Below are 16511 nucleotides of genomic sequence, written 5' to 3' on the forward strand. Positions count from 1 at the left end.
TTTTTCAGACTACAGAAGATTTATTTTTTCGTATATATATATATATATATATATATATATATATATATATATATATATATATATATATATATATATATATATATAAGAAATTACAAAGTATGCACCATTAAACTGTCGGTCCGGTAACGTGCTTTTTTAATAGGGTATGAGTTAAGGCAATATTTCGAGAACAGAGTGAACGCAAAATTCATCGATTATACAGTAGCTGTAAACACGCAGCCACAGGGTTTAGCCAAGGCAGGGTCGACAGATGTACTGGACATCGATTTGCTCTGGAGATATTTATCAAATTAAAAGAGACTATATTGAAATGTTCTGTTCTGTATCCAGATATAAAGTATCAGTATTACAAAGGCAGACAGATGGAGCGGGGGGAGAGGGGGAGATTGGTATTCTGGAACCGCCAGTACATTCAGACCATTTTGAATTTTCCTTTGATCCACTGACCTAGATAGAGCTATCTGGGTCAAAAATCAGTAAGGGTTAGTTAATGATCTGTATTTTCTGGCAATGATCTATTATTTCAAACCTAAAGAAGGAGTAGTTTGCCAATACGTTGCCGGACGGTGGTATGTTGCCTTGTGCAACAAAGTATACATGCAAGGGGCAAATTGATTTTCCAGTCAAAACAATCTACCTCTCTGTCTGCATTTAAGTAAAAACTGTGCACTGTTTGCATCAGCGTACCAAGACCAAAATTCCCAAGCTTCATTACTTGTAGCAAGCTTGTAAGGAACAGGAAGACCTCCAGGCTGTAATGCATTCAGTTCATTCAGATAGCATTATTTTATCAACATGCACTTGATACAATCCGCAACTTGATTTACAACATGTTTTTAATTTTTACAAGGTCATCCTGACCCAGTACTTCCCTACAATTAATGAGCAACGTACACGATCACTCATATTGAGTTATGAAATATAAAATGACCCGCTGTCAGGGAGAGGGCATGGGTATCCTATACCCTTTTTACTTGCATTCAACAAATTCTTTGCTATGACGTTCAAAAACAAGCCGGTATATTCTTAACCTTTGGCTCAGCCATTCTAAAAGCAGAATGTTTTATAGAAAAGTAGTCTTTGGAAAGGCTTTCCTATCCCCTCCGCTCTATATGAATCCGTCTGTGGCGCTGGAATTAGCTATTGACCTAGTCGATAACAAAGTTAGAATGAGACAAAATTCCCCTGACGGGGCCCTTATCACTGCCCTCTGGTTTTCTGTGAAGATTCATAATGAGTAATCAGACTAGCTGACCACAGGCTATTTCGACGGCACTGGTATGTGAAAGGAACGCCTGGGGCAAAAACAGGTCTTATTAAAGTAATAAATTAAAATCTTAGAGAGCGTTTCAGTTTTTAAAACGTTATTATGCAACTAGCTAAAAAAACAACTTTACGCTAGAGACACGCGGTTTCTTGTATGTTTCTTTCTCCGGTTGTATGTGACTTTCGAAAATCACTTGTTGTACAGATAAGGTTACCTTTATAATAAAAATGAGCGATTTTTGTCAGAGTATATAGGCTATATAATAAGATACACCTCTCCTCCATTTTATATTCGGCTGTGTTTCAGACTCCTAAACTGTGAGATTGAGCAAACTAATGATTTAGACTGGGTTCTCATCCCTAGATCGATCTCTTAGAGACCATTCCCCGACCATATATTACTAACTTTGGAGCGAACTATCTCCGAAGTGATTCTCGCTTAATTGCAATTAACTTGGGCGGCTTAGATGTCTCTCACGCCTGCTGAGGCTGATAGGGGTAATCCCAGACGTTTAAGCCGCTTGGGCTGAAAGCAATTTAGCAAGGGATCCCGTGGAGGTGGACCGATCCTGTTAGATCGGTCTAGGGATGGGAACCTAACGTTGTTTTAAACCTGGAAAAGTATTATAACGAAAAACAGTTAAGCTTTGTCGAGTCCGAAAAGCACTTGGGTAAATCATCAATGCATTAATGACGCAAACGGAAGTTTTAAAATATTGCAAATACTCTCGAACAACCTCTTTGTCACTGACTAACCCAAGACACAATTAATTAAGTCATTAAGAGCACTGGAAAGAGCAAAAGTGTTTTCGACAAAAAACATGCTGTTGCCAAAATCAAAGAGGGTGACAATGAGGACACTGGTACATGTTTGTCAATAGTAATATTGGCCCATCTTCCTAAACACTGTCACCGAAGCCCTTTTCCCTCACATCTCCCTCCTCCTCCTTCCCGTTATTTGCCATTTATCGCACCACAAAATTTATTTATTAAATCAGTATGGTAATTCGATGTTTTTCAATCACAGTGACATGTTTCAATTTTTTTTTCTTGGAAATGATCTCGAAATTGCAGTGCATTCTTTATTCATGTCACCATCAATATGTATGGGGTTGCATGCACTGGACGACAAGAAAATATATATATTCATTAGTTGACGGAGACCTGTTTTGAAGCACTGACCTTGTTTTATATGCATGGCCAGTTGAGTCGATAACTGCTCAAGAAAGTACAGAAGCCGAGAGTGAAGAACCGGGAAAAGATGGAGGCCAAAGTTATCCTTAGTTTTGCAGTTTTGTCGGTCTTTGCAACACAATATGGTGAGTAAAAAAATAAATGCTATTCCTTTGACAGCACCCTATTTCTTAGTGCAGGGGCACAAAAATGTTTTTTCAAGTAAAAAAAAAACGAAGTTGATCAGGATAGCCTCAGATAGGTTGATTGGAATGTTTAACTCGCAGGATCGTGAAGCACGGAGGGAAAGGATAAATAGCATATATTTTTGTCCTGAATTTCCTGTTTTCCCACCAATACCTTAACAATATACCTTAACAATATACTTGCCCATGTCCGATCTATGAATAACATAGAATAATACGCACGTACATGTAGGCTACCTGTGCCCAGATCGCTGTTACATCTGCTTATCAGCGGCATGGATTACAACGTGACAGGGAATTAAAAACGAATTAAAAGATAAAAAGAAAAAAAACCTAAATGATCGACATATATATATATATATATATATATATATATATATATATATATATATATTAGACGTGAAATTTTCTTCTGCGTGTTACGCCAAGCAGTTGGGTCGCTGCTCTCGCATCTCATGACAAACAGCTGTGATATAAATGCCTAGCATTCATTGAATGTTGCTTTGAGAGAAGAAATGTTTATTCTGCAGTGAAGATACTGGTACTCTTTTTGCTATTGCAGGTATATTCGTAATGTACCTACAAAATTTGTGATTTGTATGTATAGACATCGGTTGAGTACTAACAGAACTGAGAAGTATTTATAAAATATAGGCCGAGATTGAAAATCGGCTAGATCGGACTTTTTCCAAAAGCTATATGCAATTTTTTCGCCATTTTCAGCATATATCCAGTTCAGATAGCACATTAAGTGGAAAACCAATTAACTTATGGTCTTCAAATTACAGGAGTGATCAATATTACTAAATAAAGTAGAGGTAGAGTTCGAAAACCAGCCTGTTGATATTCCAGAGCTACTACGATTTTCGTTGTCGTAATATCGCTCTTTCTCCACGAACGATGATAAAACCTGCAAGTAACAAACTTACAATTCTTTTAAATATAACTATAGGACTAATGCGCAAGCCACACTTTAGACTCTTCTTGAAACTTGAAAATACACTGTATTTAACCTTTCGACGTTTTATAACTTCTTTCACAACTTTTACCGGTCCCAGGCTTCTCACTTAGAGTTAAGAGAACGCAAGGCGAATCTATTGTTTTGATGTTCCAGCAGCTACCAAAACTTGGCAAAAGACGAAAAATATCGAAATTATTAATCGATAAACAGACATGTAGCAAGGAGAAGGTCCGCTTTCTCAGTGGTGTTCTTGTAATAGTTAACTGAGGAAGTCTACTTGTAAAAGCAATTATTACTGTATGAAATTTTAATAAGCCAAACTGAGTATGCGGCCTCTGTGTCAGGGAGAGGAAATCGAGATGCCGGAATGAAATCTGACGCTCGCTAAATACTCACGAAGAACCTAGGACCCAAAATATATTTATTATTGATACAAAATACATTTATTATAGATGCAAAATACATTTCCTATAGATACGCACTGATATGACAGATATGCGGACAGACTGATGGATGTATTTATAATAAACAATCAAGTTCACTCTCTTGGGCTGCGGAAGCGAGACAGTTGCCCTTTTGCCAGAGACAGTTGCCAGAAAGTTTCATAAAATAATTTGGGGAGAATCTTAATTATGTGGTAGTCTTTTCCGTTTTCTCAGTCCTTCAGAAGACTTACTTTTCCCTCCATCTCTATGATACCACAGGCGGTACAACTCCAACAAACCAATTTTGCCTACGGGTCTCTCAGTACAGTCATCTTACACAACGCAGTCCTGTGATACATAATGCGTATAATTCTAAGCTCACTAATTTAAAGGTGCACAGGGTTGACTACAGAGAGAGTGAATACCTTTAGCTAAGATCACAGGAGAGGGCGAGTGCATACCTGTAGCTAAGATCACTGGGTAAAGGGGCAAAGTGGAATCAACAGTCTGCATACATGTACCACCGGTGTAAAATATGGAGGAGTTGGCAAAGATGTAGGCCTACCATTTTTTTTAAACTGACGAGAAAGAGGTTGAAAGTAATGGGGTTGTGATGATATGACGCCGAACCATCGGGGCTATATAATGTCCGCTGTGTCTTACTGTGAAATGACGTTTTCTAGATGACCGATGAGTTCAGACCAAGGGGGCTGAAGGGGCGGGGGGGGGGGGGGGGGGGTCACATGCCACATCTGAGATAAATCTAGCGTCGTGTCGCGGGATTTGATGGAGTGTGGTCGGCAATAATAACAGATTAGCGACTTTTGTTTCTCCTACGTTCTGTAAAATTTCAGCCTACATTGGACAACAGTAAAAATTCACCATGCTGAGAGCGTCATTTTTGTGCTGTTTTCAAAGACGTGGCATTTTTTATGACAAACTATTGGCGTCACCCTCAATCGCAAAGGGTGATATCCATTAGTTGTTATTCATGGACATCATGCCTGAAAATAAGCGACCCCTGCTTGAATTTTCTGTCCGTCTCATTGTCTCCTCTACCATTCTCTGGTCACAGTGTTCACAGTCAGGCGCCGGACATTATGCTCCTGAATAATGAACTGCTATCTTCAAGTAGGTTAAGTCGATGGTACTGAAAGAGAGAGAGACAGAGGCCTCTTAAAGTCTCATAGCCAGATAAGAGAGAGTGGTTTCTTTCTAAGTGTCATCGTTTTATGATACCTTATCCATGTAACAGAGCTTGGTTTAGGAATGAAGTCAATTTCCTTACATAAATTCTCTCTGGACAGTAGAGAAAAGGGTACAGAAAATTTGCCCGAGCAGGCCCGTAGCCAGCAATTTCAAAAGGGGGGGTGTCTTTTTTCTGAAAAAGGGGTCCTTTTACCATGCAACCTTCGTGTACCTAGATAAAATTTTACCCAGAGGTGACCTTTTCCCAGCAAAAAGGAGGGGGGGGGGGGGTCTTTTGAACTCCCCTGGCTGCGGGCCTGCAGCGAGACTGTCTTTGAATATCTATTGAAAATCGATCTGTGGTCCTGATACGTAACATGAACATGTGGGTTTAAGACACGAAGTTGTTTTCGCTGGTTGAGGGTTGTAGTCTGTTCAGTGTTACTCTTGAAGTATCACTGAACAGACTACAACCCTCAACCAGCGAAAACAACTTAGAGTACCTTTTTCTTAGTATTATTGGTCTGTTTTTAGGTAAGACGCTTCTAACTACCAAGCGAATGAACATTTTGCTCAGGACGTTAACGCTTTAAAATTAGGTTTTTAAATATTGAATAGTCAGAGAGTTGGAAAAAAAAACAATTGAAACCAAATAAACAATCATTCAGATGTTGCCAATTGAAGTTGTGTGACTTCTTTCGTTTTCTGAAGTCACGAGCAGAAAAATCCGGTTCAATATTATATATAATCATTTATTTATTTATAGTTTCGTGCTCGTGACAAGCTTCGTTGTACATTGAACCCATTGTACTACTTATTAATTTTTTTTGCTCAAGTAGCCATAATATGTGCATAATTTTACACGTTATCAAAGAACAGGGTTACAATGCAGTGAGTCATGATAGATATCAGGGAATGATTTTATGGGTCCTTTGCAAATGCGTTTATATTTTAGTATGTATTAAATAACACAAAGAATGCGTAAATATTGCTCCGCGTCGTGGCTCCAGCTGCTCACAGTGAAAGAATTCTTTGTGCATTAATATGTTTAAAAACAATGCCTAGCTGTAAAATGCCCAGCAGATTGAATGTAACCCACTGACCTCGTGCCGGCCGAAATGTAGCCCGCATAAGAAATGACCTGCCTGCAGTTACGTGATGGACCATGTTCCAGCTGAAAAATTTATGTGATGAAATTTAAGGCAGTTCTATATATCCACCTACTGTTCAGATGTCAATGAAATCTTACTGTCGTGCAGATATTAATTTTCTCAGTCATTCAATGCCGTAATGCGTCGCTCTCTCTCTCTCTCTCTCTCTCTCTCTCTCTCTCTCTCTGTTTATCATATTCAACCAAGGTCAGGAGTTGAGATTAAAAAAAAAGGGGCGGTGATGGATTCTTTGTGCCTGCGATTGTTTAACATAACATTTTACGTCCCAAGTCATGCATTAAAAATTTCATCTGGGTCATTGCTGCCATTATTCTCCCTCATTAAACCTTCTTCATTCACAGTAAACTTTTAAATTATGATTCTCCACAACGGCGGAATAATAATGAAATTATAAGCAATTCATGCGAACATTGATTAAACTAACACAGAAAAAGATGCCCGGATTCACCATTGGTAAAATGTACTGGGGAGTGTTTACAAACTTTGAAAAATAAGATAAAATATAAGATAAGATTAATAGAATCCCGCGTTCGCAAGGACAGTTGGAACAAAAAGACTGTATCTGTAACAATTCATCTTTGAAAATGCCCGTTCCTGTATCTAAGGCATGCATTATTAAAAGCCTGCGATGACTTTTTTCCACGTGCAATGAAATGAATGTGGCAAGTTGCTTGCATACCAGGGCTCTGATTCACTCATTTTATATTCAATTTAAAAAAAAAATGTGGGCTTTCCGCCGACCTTCAAGAAATTGGTTGCCTGTCCTGTTTCCATCAGTCATAGTTTCGGACTTCATTCCTGGTTAACTCTACCCAATGGGATATTCAGACGATCCGTACTTGCTTGGGTAAAAAATTAATCTTCCAAAATGACCGAAATTCAATTTGAATTTAGAAACAGACAACATTAGTACCGCACGAAAAACATTTTGTATTCTAACACAAGGGCTTCAAACCCCTTGTCTCAATTTGTTTTCCAAAGCCTAAGTCAAAAAGTCACAAGCACATGCTGTGATAACGATGCAAATTGTATGGTCTGAGAGTTCACAATCCCCTCGTGACTTCTCTTCACGAGGAAGGGCGCCGGTGAATACAGATTATTATGATGAAGTTAGGGGCGGATACAGAGTTATTTTCTGACTGCCTTCCAAATGATATATTTGTTGATCCATCCTCCATTTGTGACCGTCTTCCGGTAGAAAAAATTAGATGCCCATCAATGTTAAATTGAAATTTTTTGACCGTCTTTCAGAAGACCAGAATTACTGAATACAGTTGGCACATCTTAATTACCTGACATAACTGATGTTTAACACACTCTGCTGCAACGCAATCCTTCTTTATTTCGGAAGTTACAAAGTTTGTGATAGTTTGAAATAAATTTGGAAGTAAGGTCCGTGCTATAGATTCTGATTATTTATTAATCCAAAATTACCGCAGTAACTTATAGCGGAAGTTACAATGTAACATTAACCACATATGACAATTATCAGGGAGGAGTACACTTAACTTCACAGAGTTGGGAAAGAACGCTGCGATTTTGAAGTGGCGGTTAAACAGCCTTGGCATGAAATCGTCTCTCGTGCGCACGCTTTCCGCTAAAAATAGGCATCGTGTTTTGCTATATATTCATAAAGTTTGGAAATTGTAACATTAAACGCATATAAAAATTATCAGGGAAGAGTAAACTTTCTGAGAGAATCGAAACGGGTCAAAGCATCTGTGATTACACGCTCAGATGATAAGATTTAATTACACCTTGTTGTTTTATGAAAAGCAGTGTGCAGTCGCCACCCCACTGACAAATATAAAGGGTGTCTGGCGAGGAACGCATTCCCGTTGTCTGCTCGAAATCGCATAGGGTGCGTTACAATAATTTTGTGACAGACTACTCAGCGCACTCGGTGATAGAGAGTATCACAGTATTGGGGCCCGGGTTTGTACCTATCCTAAAATTTTTACTTTCACTCAAGATTAATCCGTAATCGAATTATCAGATGCCAGGCTTGGCCCAAGCGTTTTGGTGACGATGGAACGCCAAGCCCTTCGGTCACATGATGTTTCTGCAGAGTTGTCGGCCATTGCTTCTGGCCACTCTTATGTTATCATGATTAAAATAACATAACTACATGTATTGTTAAAAATCATTAGTTCTTTTCTTTCTCTTTATAAAACCGGTATGATTTTTCACATAGACGCACGGAATTATCTCGGAACAAAATTTTAACTAAAAAGCCAACGTGGCACGTTATGTGGTGAAACCATCCTAAAAACTCGCGCTCCGGTCATCTGAATAGCACCTGCGGAGTCGACGCACAACTTTGGACAGTGATGAATGATGTCACGAAAGAAACGCTTGGACATTATTAGTATAAAAAAACACTTGGACCCAACCTAAATTCCTTTCGTGTAGGCTTGTAATGATTTATTTGATTATAAACGCCCTGTGGTAAACGGGTACGTCATAGTACGCTTATCATTCCACGAAGATAGCTGTTAATCCGTCAGTAGAGAATTCGAAAGAACGGGCTTGGCCTGGCATTTTTGCTATTTGAATACTAGAGTACACGGCAAATAAAAAGAGACGTTTAAAACGCTATCGTTATCTTTGTCAGATAGTTCAAATTGCATTGATAGCACGATTTCTATGTACAGACACAGTCTTTTTAATCGCCATTACCTGCCAGGGTTCGGCATACCAAATGGCGTAACTTACCCTGCCGAAGTGACTTCTGTTGTCGGGGAACTAGGATTTTAGTCTTACTCGCCCGAAAACGCAAGTGACTTGCTAATAAATTGATCACATGCGTAGCGCCAGAAATCTGATTCAAAACTCACGGATGTTTTCTTGCGGATTATATGTCTATTGATATTATATATTTTAGTGCTCTCGATTCACGGCGTACGCTGTCTCTCCACGCTCTGTATTCCGTCGTTTCGCTGTATTATATGTACAACCTTCTACGCTATAATTTCATTGTACTGATACAAATGTTGTTCCCAAGAAAGCCAGGGAACAGTTTGTCGACTGGACGGCTTTCTTTTTCACATCCTGTTTTAATTTGTCTAAGAAACAAACAAAAATATTTTTCTTTTGATTTTTAAAAGCATTCTTCACGCCGAACGCAGTGACAGGCCTGACCTACTTCCGGTACGAAACGCCTGTATATGTCGATGTCAGAGCCAAACTTACTGCTGCGGACACCTTCAAACGGCACAGGAGCAAAATTAATTCACATAACAGGCAGTTACACCATATGATCTAAAAAATGCACAGGCAATCCATCATTTGCAATCATGGGGAAATTAAATCGGCAGTAAAATCGACTTCATGTGCGATGTGATAAATATACGCCTTATGGACTCGTTGTTTGCATTCGGCAATTTGAACAGGTTTGGCATATCGCTGTCATATACATAGTCCATAAGGTCTGGCCGGAAAATTCGCCTTGAAATGAACATGCTGTTCCATGTAAAATAATTGGAGTGTTATTAATTTCAAATATACGGTACCAAAGTAATTACTTTTGGGTCCTCTAAATTCACACTCCTTGCCAATATGCCATGATTTATACATTTAGACTGGAACTTTTTTTTCTTATTAATGTGGTGAGTTGGTCAGACACTAGGAGCAGCCAAATTGACACCTACTCTCTTGTGACCATGCGTTAGTATCATAGGAATGGTAGAAGAGCGCGATTGAGTACTGGTAAACAACCAAGTCAGTTCCTACAAAAATGGCATGGTCAAATTAGCCGTATTCCCGTCAATATAGGACTTCTTTTTTGGTTAGATGCATTAAGCTAACACAGTGCAGCAGCAGCAAATATTTTCCTCATCAAGGCTACGTTGCGTGCTGCCGCCTGTTACCGTTTAAAAACAGACTTCACTCATCGCTTGATCAGGAATATCTGACCCAATCAACGAAAATAAGAGCTTCGCTATCGCCCTGACATCTGGATGAAAAAATAAACACTACGATTATAGGTCTGAAGGTCAATCACCTTTGCACCGACAGTCACCATGACGAGTCTTGGCGGAATAAGATTTCCATTGTATATCATAATTTGCATATGCAGACAGTGTCTGTGTCTATATTTATAATGATCACGCTGTCTATGCCGTCGCTGTCCGAAATATTGCTTAAACCTTTCTTATTTGTTTTCTATTAAGACAGTTTCTCTTTGGAAATGAGCATGAACGAATTATTTTTACGATAGTTCTGGAAATTTTTGCATGTAATTTGGCGACGGTCAAAAATGCCTAACTGTAATTATTTCAATTTTAAATTTGATTTTTTTAGGAAAAAAGCGGGACTCTTTCTTAGTTTGATAGTGGATACGATTGGATTATTTTTGCATTTTTTGTTATGAACAAATTGTTTTGTACACCGATTTTGAAACCATCCCTTTCATTGAGAACTTTTTATATCAAGTTCAAGCTGTAAATAGCGGAGTGGTGTAAAAATTATATGAAGCATTTTCCACCAAGACCAGAAAATCATGTTCAGATTGCCCCAGTCACTCACGGGTAGGTCTCACAAAATAGAATAACCCGTATGGTGGTCTAAAATTTCAGGCCAAACATACGGACCATGTTAGTTTTGAGTAAATTCATAGTTGCACTCAATGATAAAGTTACTATAGTGCATTTATAGGTGAAACAAATTGTAACCATTTATCAATATTAATAAGGAGATTGCAGCCGACACTTCGTCATACTTGTATGCCTATCAAATTGCGTTAACTTTCGTCGCCGCACTTTCACCCAATCGACTGAAATTGAACTAGAGCCCTGAAAGTAGTCCCGTTGTGACTGCTGTGACGAAACAGAGACATCAGGTAACAAAGATTCGCACAGGTTCGGGTTAGCATGACGTAAGTGGGTCGGAATCTAGGAAAGGTCTAGCCCGTATTTCAGCCGATGCATTACACCGTGCTTAAAGCGCTCATATCATGAAAAATGATCAGGGATTTTTGTCTCTATCACGTCACGTCACGTGTAGTTCAAATCTATCCCTCTCTTTCCAGGAAGCGCCAGAGACTGCCGATTTTGCATGTTCCTCCACATGCGGTACAGCGGTATGCCTCAAATTGAGGGCATGAACTGGGACAGCATCCTTCCTTCATCTGTGCCAGGTATGAACGATACTGCTTGCTATGATGGCACCAGTACTGAAACGATGCCTTGCGGGGATAACCCTTGCACACTGACAGACATGCAAGTGGATATTTCTGCGTCCATGCCGATTAGCCAGGATGTAAGTATAGGGCCTATTTGTTGTGCCTTGTTTAATTATTCCTGTCATAAATTTATTTGTTTTTCTGGTTAATACTTTATTTGAAGACTGCTTTGTGAGAATCAACTCGTTAATGACAGAGAAAGGGAGGGAGATAGAGAGAGGGTGAGGGGTGGAAAGACAGAGGATGGAGCGAGGGGAGGAGGGATATTTGTGGTCACCTTCACGTCTAGACGTTCTGTAAGCTTTATTGGCTGTAACATTTTCGACCGTGGCTGTCACAGTACTTGATGAGTTTGATTTAGTTTAGACATGTTCTTGCACTTGGCAATGTAAGCTTAGTTTCAAATTATTGGTTGAATAAATTTCTATGTCCAATATCCAAATACATAATGTGAAATTTGAATGACGTCTATAGTTTACGGATCATGAACACATATACATATAAATGTTCAGTACCACTCACATCCTCATTGCCATATCCACATGCTTTTCCGACGATGTTCTGGTACAATGGCATGGGTATACCCCTGCCATTCATATATAATATCTACAAAATACTAAATGCAAATAGGCCTACACACCCTATTCACATTAGTTTTCAATTTGTCTACTTTCCCTTCGACCTTTTCAGCAAACAATCAGTTATTCGATGACCATGACAATGGTGATGCGCATGTGCGGACAGGCTGGAAGTACAGGGTGCACCCCTATCACCATGGACACCCCAGTTGGACCGCCTCAGCCACCAAACAACGAACGGCAGACGCTCAGAGAGCAGATATCCCAGCTGGTGCAAAATGCGAACATGTCCATCACCCCCACGATCTCGGGACAGCAATGCGCTTGCGCTAGCGGTGACAGTTGCAATTCGGCAGCATCCGCTATGTCTCTGGTCGCCGCTGCTTCCACCAGCGCAGCACCAGAGCCCACCAAGGACGGACCTAGTAATGACGGACAAGTCCTTCACTTCAGCGCCATCTACAGTTTCTTTTGCATCGCCATCTTTGCTGTTCTTTTAAATTAAAGACAAGTTAGCCGTAGGCCTATTGATAAATTCGTAGGGATACATGTTGCTATCTTTTTATTTAACCCCCCCCCAACAGTAACAAACATTTCAATGTGAATGTTAACGTAAGTAGATTAATACATTTGTTAAGTGAGAAATTCAACTATACATAATTTAGAGTAATTTCATATTGCGTTACCCGCTTTTCAGAGATCTAATCCATATAGATTCACACTGACAGGTTCACTGATCTTCATTTTTAACAACCATTATTAGTGATCATGCTTTGTAATCGGAGTTTAATTACAGCTGTGAACATAAATTGGATTTATCAGTAGGGGCTTACATAGTGCAGGTACATGATTAGTTGCTTACATTAGGCCTACATACCAGTGTGTAGGCCTTACTACATGAAGTACCTTTGTAACAAATAATTGAAAGAAACGTTCTGATTTTTTTGGTTGGGTGAGATTTCATTAAATAGGAAGCTTCTTCCTCTCTTTCGAGTCCTTCCAATTAATGGAATTATTAATGGTGATTTTACCTCGGTCGATCCTTAGCGTTCCCTTTACACCTGTATTCTTGGAGTTTGATTTTGCATCTTTAGTAGTGCTGATCTCTTTGCAATTAAAAATATTTGATGGAATGTAGTCTTAGACGAAGCTATTATTTTAGTGATAAGTGATACGCAGTCATTTTGGACTGAATCTTCATGTACGTGCATTTTTGTCCTATTAGTTAGAGCAGTATTCAGATGAAAAGGTTCTTTGCAGTTTATATAAAAGTTACAAGCAGGGAGTTTGCTCATTACAAACCTTGAATATCGTACGCGTAGAAAGAAAACCCGTGGCCATGAAGTTCGATAGCCTTTCAGAGATTGAGATAGTCGAGGCTGATAGCCAGGGTTTTAAACTGGTCAACCCTGTATTGTTATACTTTTAAGCAAAATTATTTTTTACACTGAGATCTTCCAACGAAGTGGTTTGTCGAAAAGTCCTTATTAGTTGTCAAGAAGTGCTGACCGATGGGTTGTTATGGTAACTGTTTTTATGGTTACTCGCTTGCCGCTTTACGGCATTCAATCCTATGATCGTCAGCCATATTGAAAGAAGGAATCCTTATAAGATTTTGTTGTAAACAAAACTTAAAACAAGATTTTGTTGTAAACAAAACTTAAAACATTGAAAATATCGCGTACAAAGTATGGGGCACTGTTTCGGTTGTTTGTAACTGTATTTTGGGCATGACCCCGAACTCTAACATAGCAAAATGTGTGGAATTGCAAATGATGGAATGTAACAGATGTGTTGCCGTTGACGTGCCGGCGATGGTTGGGCTTATGATCAGGTATTGTCTTTACTGAGAGGCTCTCGTTATACAGGCATGTTCTTCATCGGCGGCACACCGATGATTTTGCACACCAATCGCAATCAAAGGCCAATTGCTAAAACGATATGGGTCAAACTTGAAACTAAGATCCCATTCCCACAGATTTTAGATCGATTTATCCCTGTGGGGAGTCTCACTAGATTACTGTCAGCATAGCCGGCTTAAGCGTCTGTCCCGCCTACTAAAAGCTGTAAGGGGGTAATTAACTAAAAGTTTACCCCCTAATTAACTAAAAGTCAGAGGCCAAAAACCTGGATCAAATGTCAGAGCCATTGCTATGGTGTAGTTTACATGTAGAAAGCCACATTGAGCTATAGCTCTGTTCTTCTCAAATGTTTACATCAGTATTAGCATTTTGGAGGAATTTAGTCTTCTTTGTCTTTTGTGTTAGCATTATTTTTATTCAGTTAATACGGCCTTAAGACTGGTATTCAAACTATGGTATTTGTTTTGTTTTTTTAACATGTATCTTGATTATTAAATAAATGTTTTTTTTTCGTGTCGTTGTCTTTCACCTATTTTATGATTGAGTCGACAGAAATTGCCACTAAAAAGTTACATTAGTTACTAGACATTTTCATCAGTAATCTTAAAGTTTTGTTGACAGATACATCGAAGTTAAGTATTTTTTTGCGACTCTCTCACTCTTAGGGCCCAGGTAGTGAAGACTACGCTCAACAGGATAAATGCTATACTCTCGGCGGGATGATTCAGTAAACGTTTTTCTAAAAAGTCATGTCGACGTATTTGCTTTAATTGAAAGAACCCCAGATTTAGTCTCAGAATGCGTTTTTTTTCACGGTTGCGTGAAGAGCAAAGCAGACAGTTTTGTATCCTCAGGTACGCTGCGTGTTGATTACCACCCACATGCCATTTGCAAATCCCACAAAACAATTAAGGGCAGATCGGCGGTGATTTTAAACATTTGTTAGAGTCATCTTTTAAGAGATCGACAGCCAAACGTGTAATTCCCAGTCTCCGTAAGTTAAGATGATGGTCTAGATATATTTAAAGCGTTTCCTCCATAATACAGTGCAGTCATTTTGTCAAAAGTCAAAACTGTTTATAAATTTTAGCATCCCAGTGTGACACAAATGGTAGTCCTAGGAATGGAAGACCGGACTGAGATCGTTTCAAGACTGGACAGGTTCATGGTGACCAGTGAAATTTAAAGCGGGCTGATTTCGACTTTGTCAGCTGCGTCCCTAACCAGCATCTACCTGTACCTATACTCTCTACCTAAGCTGGACCTACTCTCTACCTATTCTGTACCTACTCTCTGCCTAAGCTGGACCTACTCTCTACCTATTCTGTGCCTACTCTCTACCTATTCTGTACCTACTCTCTGCCTATTCTGTACCTACTCTCTACCTATTCTGTACCTACTCTCTGCCTAAGCTGGACCTACTCTCTACCTATTCTGTGCCTACTCTCTACCTATTCTGTACCTACTCTCTACCTAAGCTGGACCTACTCTCTGCCTATTCTGTGCCTACTCTCTACCTATTCTGTACCTACTCTCTGCCTAAGCTGGACCTATTCTCTACCTATTCTGTACCTACTCTCTGCCTAAGCCCCCAGAACAAAACCAACAGTCACACTTCGAACACATTTATTAGACCAGAATAACTCACGCTGTCTAATATTAAAACAATAAAACTCTAATCGTTGAGTAAAAAAGAAAAGGTGGCGATTGTGCGAGTATTTGGGAAACAAGAGGAGGCGTGTTAATCTGTCAATCTGATTGCATTCAGCGAGAGTCCCCTCAGAGTTGGAACGATATTTTCATTGGGAATGAGCCCTTATATACGTATACTTTCGCATGGTGCGGCATGCCAACTCACAAACAGTACTAGTATCTGCTATCACTATGACTGTCTATTTACTTGTACATTATAAAAAAAATCATACACTGGTACAGAGAGAGTCCTCACGTTACTATGGCCTCCACGCAAGACGTTTCGTGTTCACGGCGTAACTCCCAAGAATTATAATGGAATCCTTGTTCTCCTCTACCAGGGTCACAGATTGATTTTTATCTAGATATTCATCGATATATACCTGGCTAATTCGTGACACATTTCGATTCTGTACTGTCTGGGTACAGAAAAGGACACATAATTAGCCAGAGACATATTTGGGGCCTTGGTAAGGGGTAGTTATGACTTCGGTGGTGTCAGTCATAGGTGCTAATTACGACTTCGAGTAAGTTGCTAATCGCGGCGGATCTAACTATGCCAGGTCCTCAGGCAGGGAGGGTTCGTGAGGTTCGAAAGAATGGGGCTTTTTGGTCGAAAAAGGTTTACTCAATATCTAAAATCTAATCTAGGTTCTCGTTTCTCTAGTTGAGTCAACTAAGCGGGGACACTTTTTCAGAAAATAAACTCCCACCCTTCGGAATTGCTGGCCACAAGCCTGTGTATCCTAGCAAATTGTTTTTTTTTTATATATTACACTAAAAGA

At 39.4% G+C, this 16511-nt stretch overlaps 1 protein-coding gene across 1 annotated transcript; it reads left to right on the forward strand.

The window, feature by feature from the left end:
- The first annotated feature begins 2450 nt into the window (after window positions 1-2450).
- LOC106155103 (uncharacterized) lies at window positions 2451-14550 on the forward strand. Its single transcript, XM_013529765.3, has 3 exons — window positions 2451-2606; window positions 11442-11671; window positions 12285-14550. The coding sequence occupies exons 1-3, from the start codon at window positions 2549-2551 to the stop codon at window positions 12675-12677; spliced, it is 681 nt and encodes a 226-aa protein (XP_013385219.2). The 5' UTR covers window positions 2451-2548; the 3' UTR covers window positions 12678-14550.
- Window positions 14551-16511: the final 1961 nt, after the last annotated feature.

The sequence above is a fragment of the Lingula anatina genome, chromosome 7 (assembly GCF_051362555.1).
Source record: "Lingula anatina isolate TDL-2025a chromosome 7, LinAna3.0, whole genome shotgun sequence".
Taxonomy (NCBI): Eukaryota; Metazoa; Brachiopoda; class Lingulata; order Lingulida; family Lingulidae; genus Lingula; species Lingula anatina.

Excerpts from the sequence above, each read along its gene's own strand:
- LOC106155103 (XM_013529765.3), top strand. The coding sequence starts at position 2,549 with ATGGAGGCCAAAGTTATCCTTAGTTTTGCAGTTTTGTCGGTCTTTGCA. Across the intron at positions 2,607-11,441 it reads GGTCTTTGCAACACAATATG|GAAGCGCCAGAGACTGCCGA; the intron begins GTGAGTAAAAAA and ends CTCTCTTTCCAG. Across the intron at positions 11,672-12,284 it reads CCATGCCGATTAGCCAGGAT|CAAACAATCAGTTATTCGAT; the intron begins GTAAGTATAGGG and ends CGACCTTTTCAG.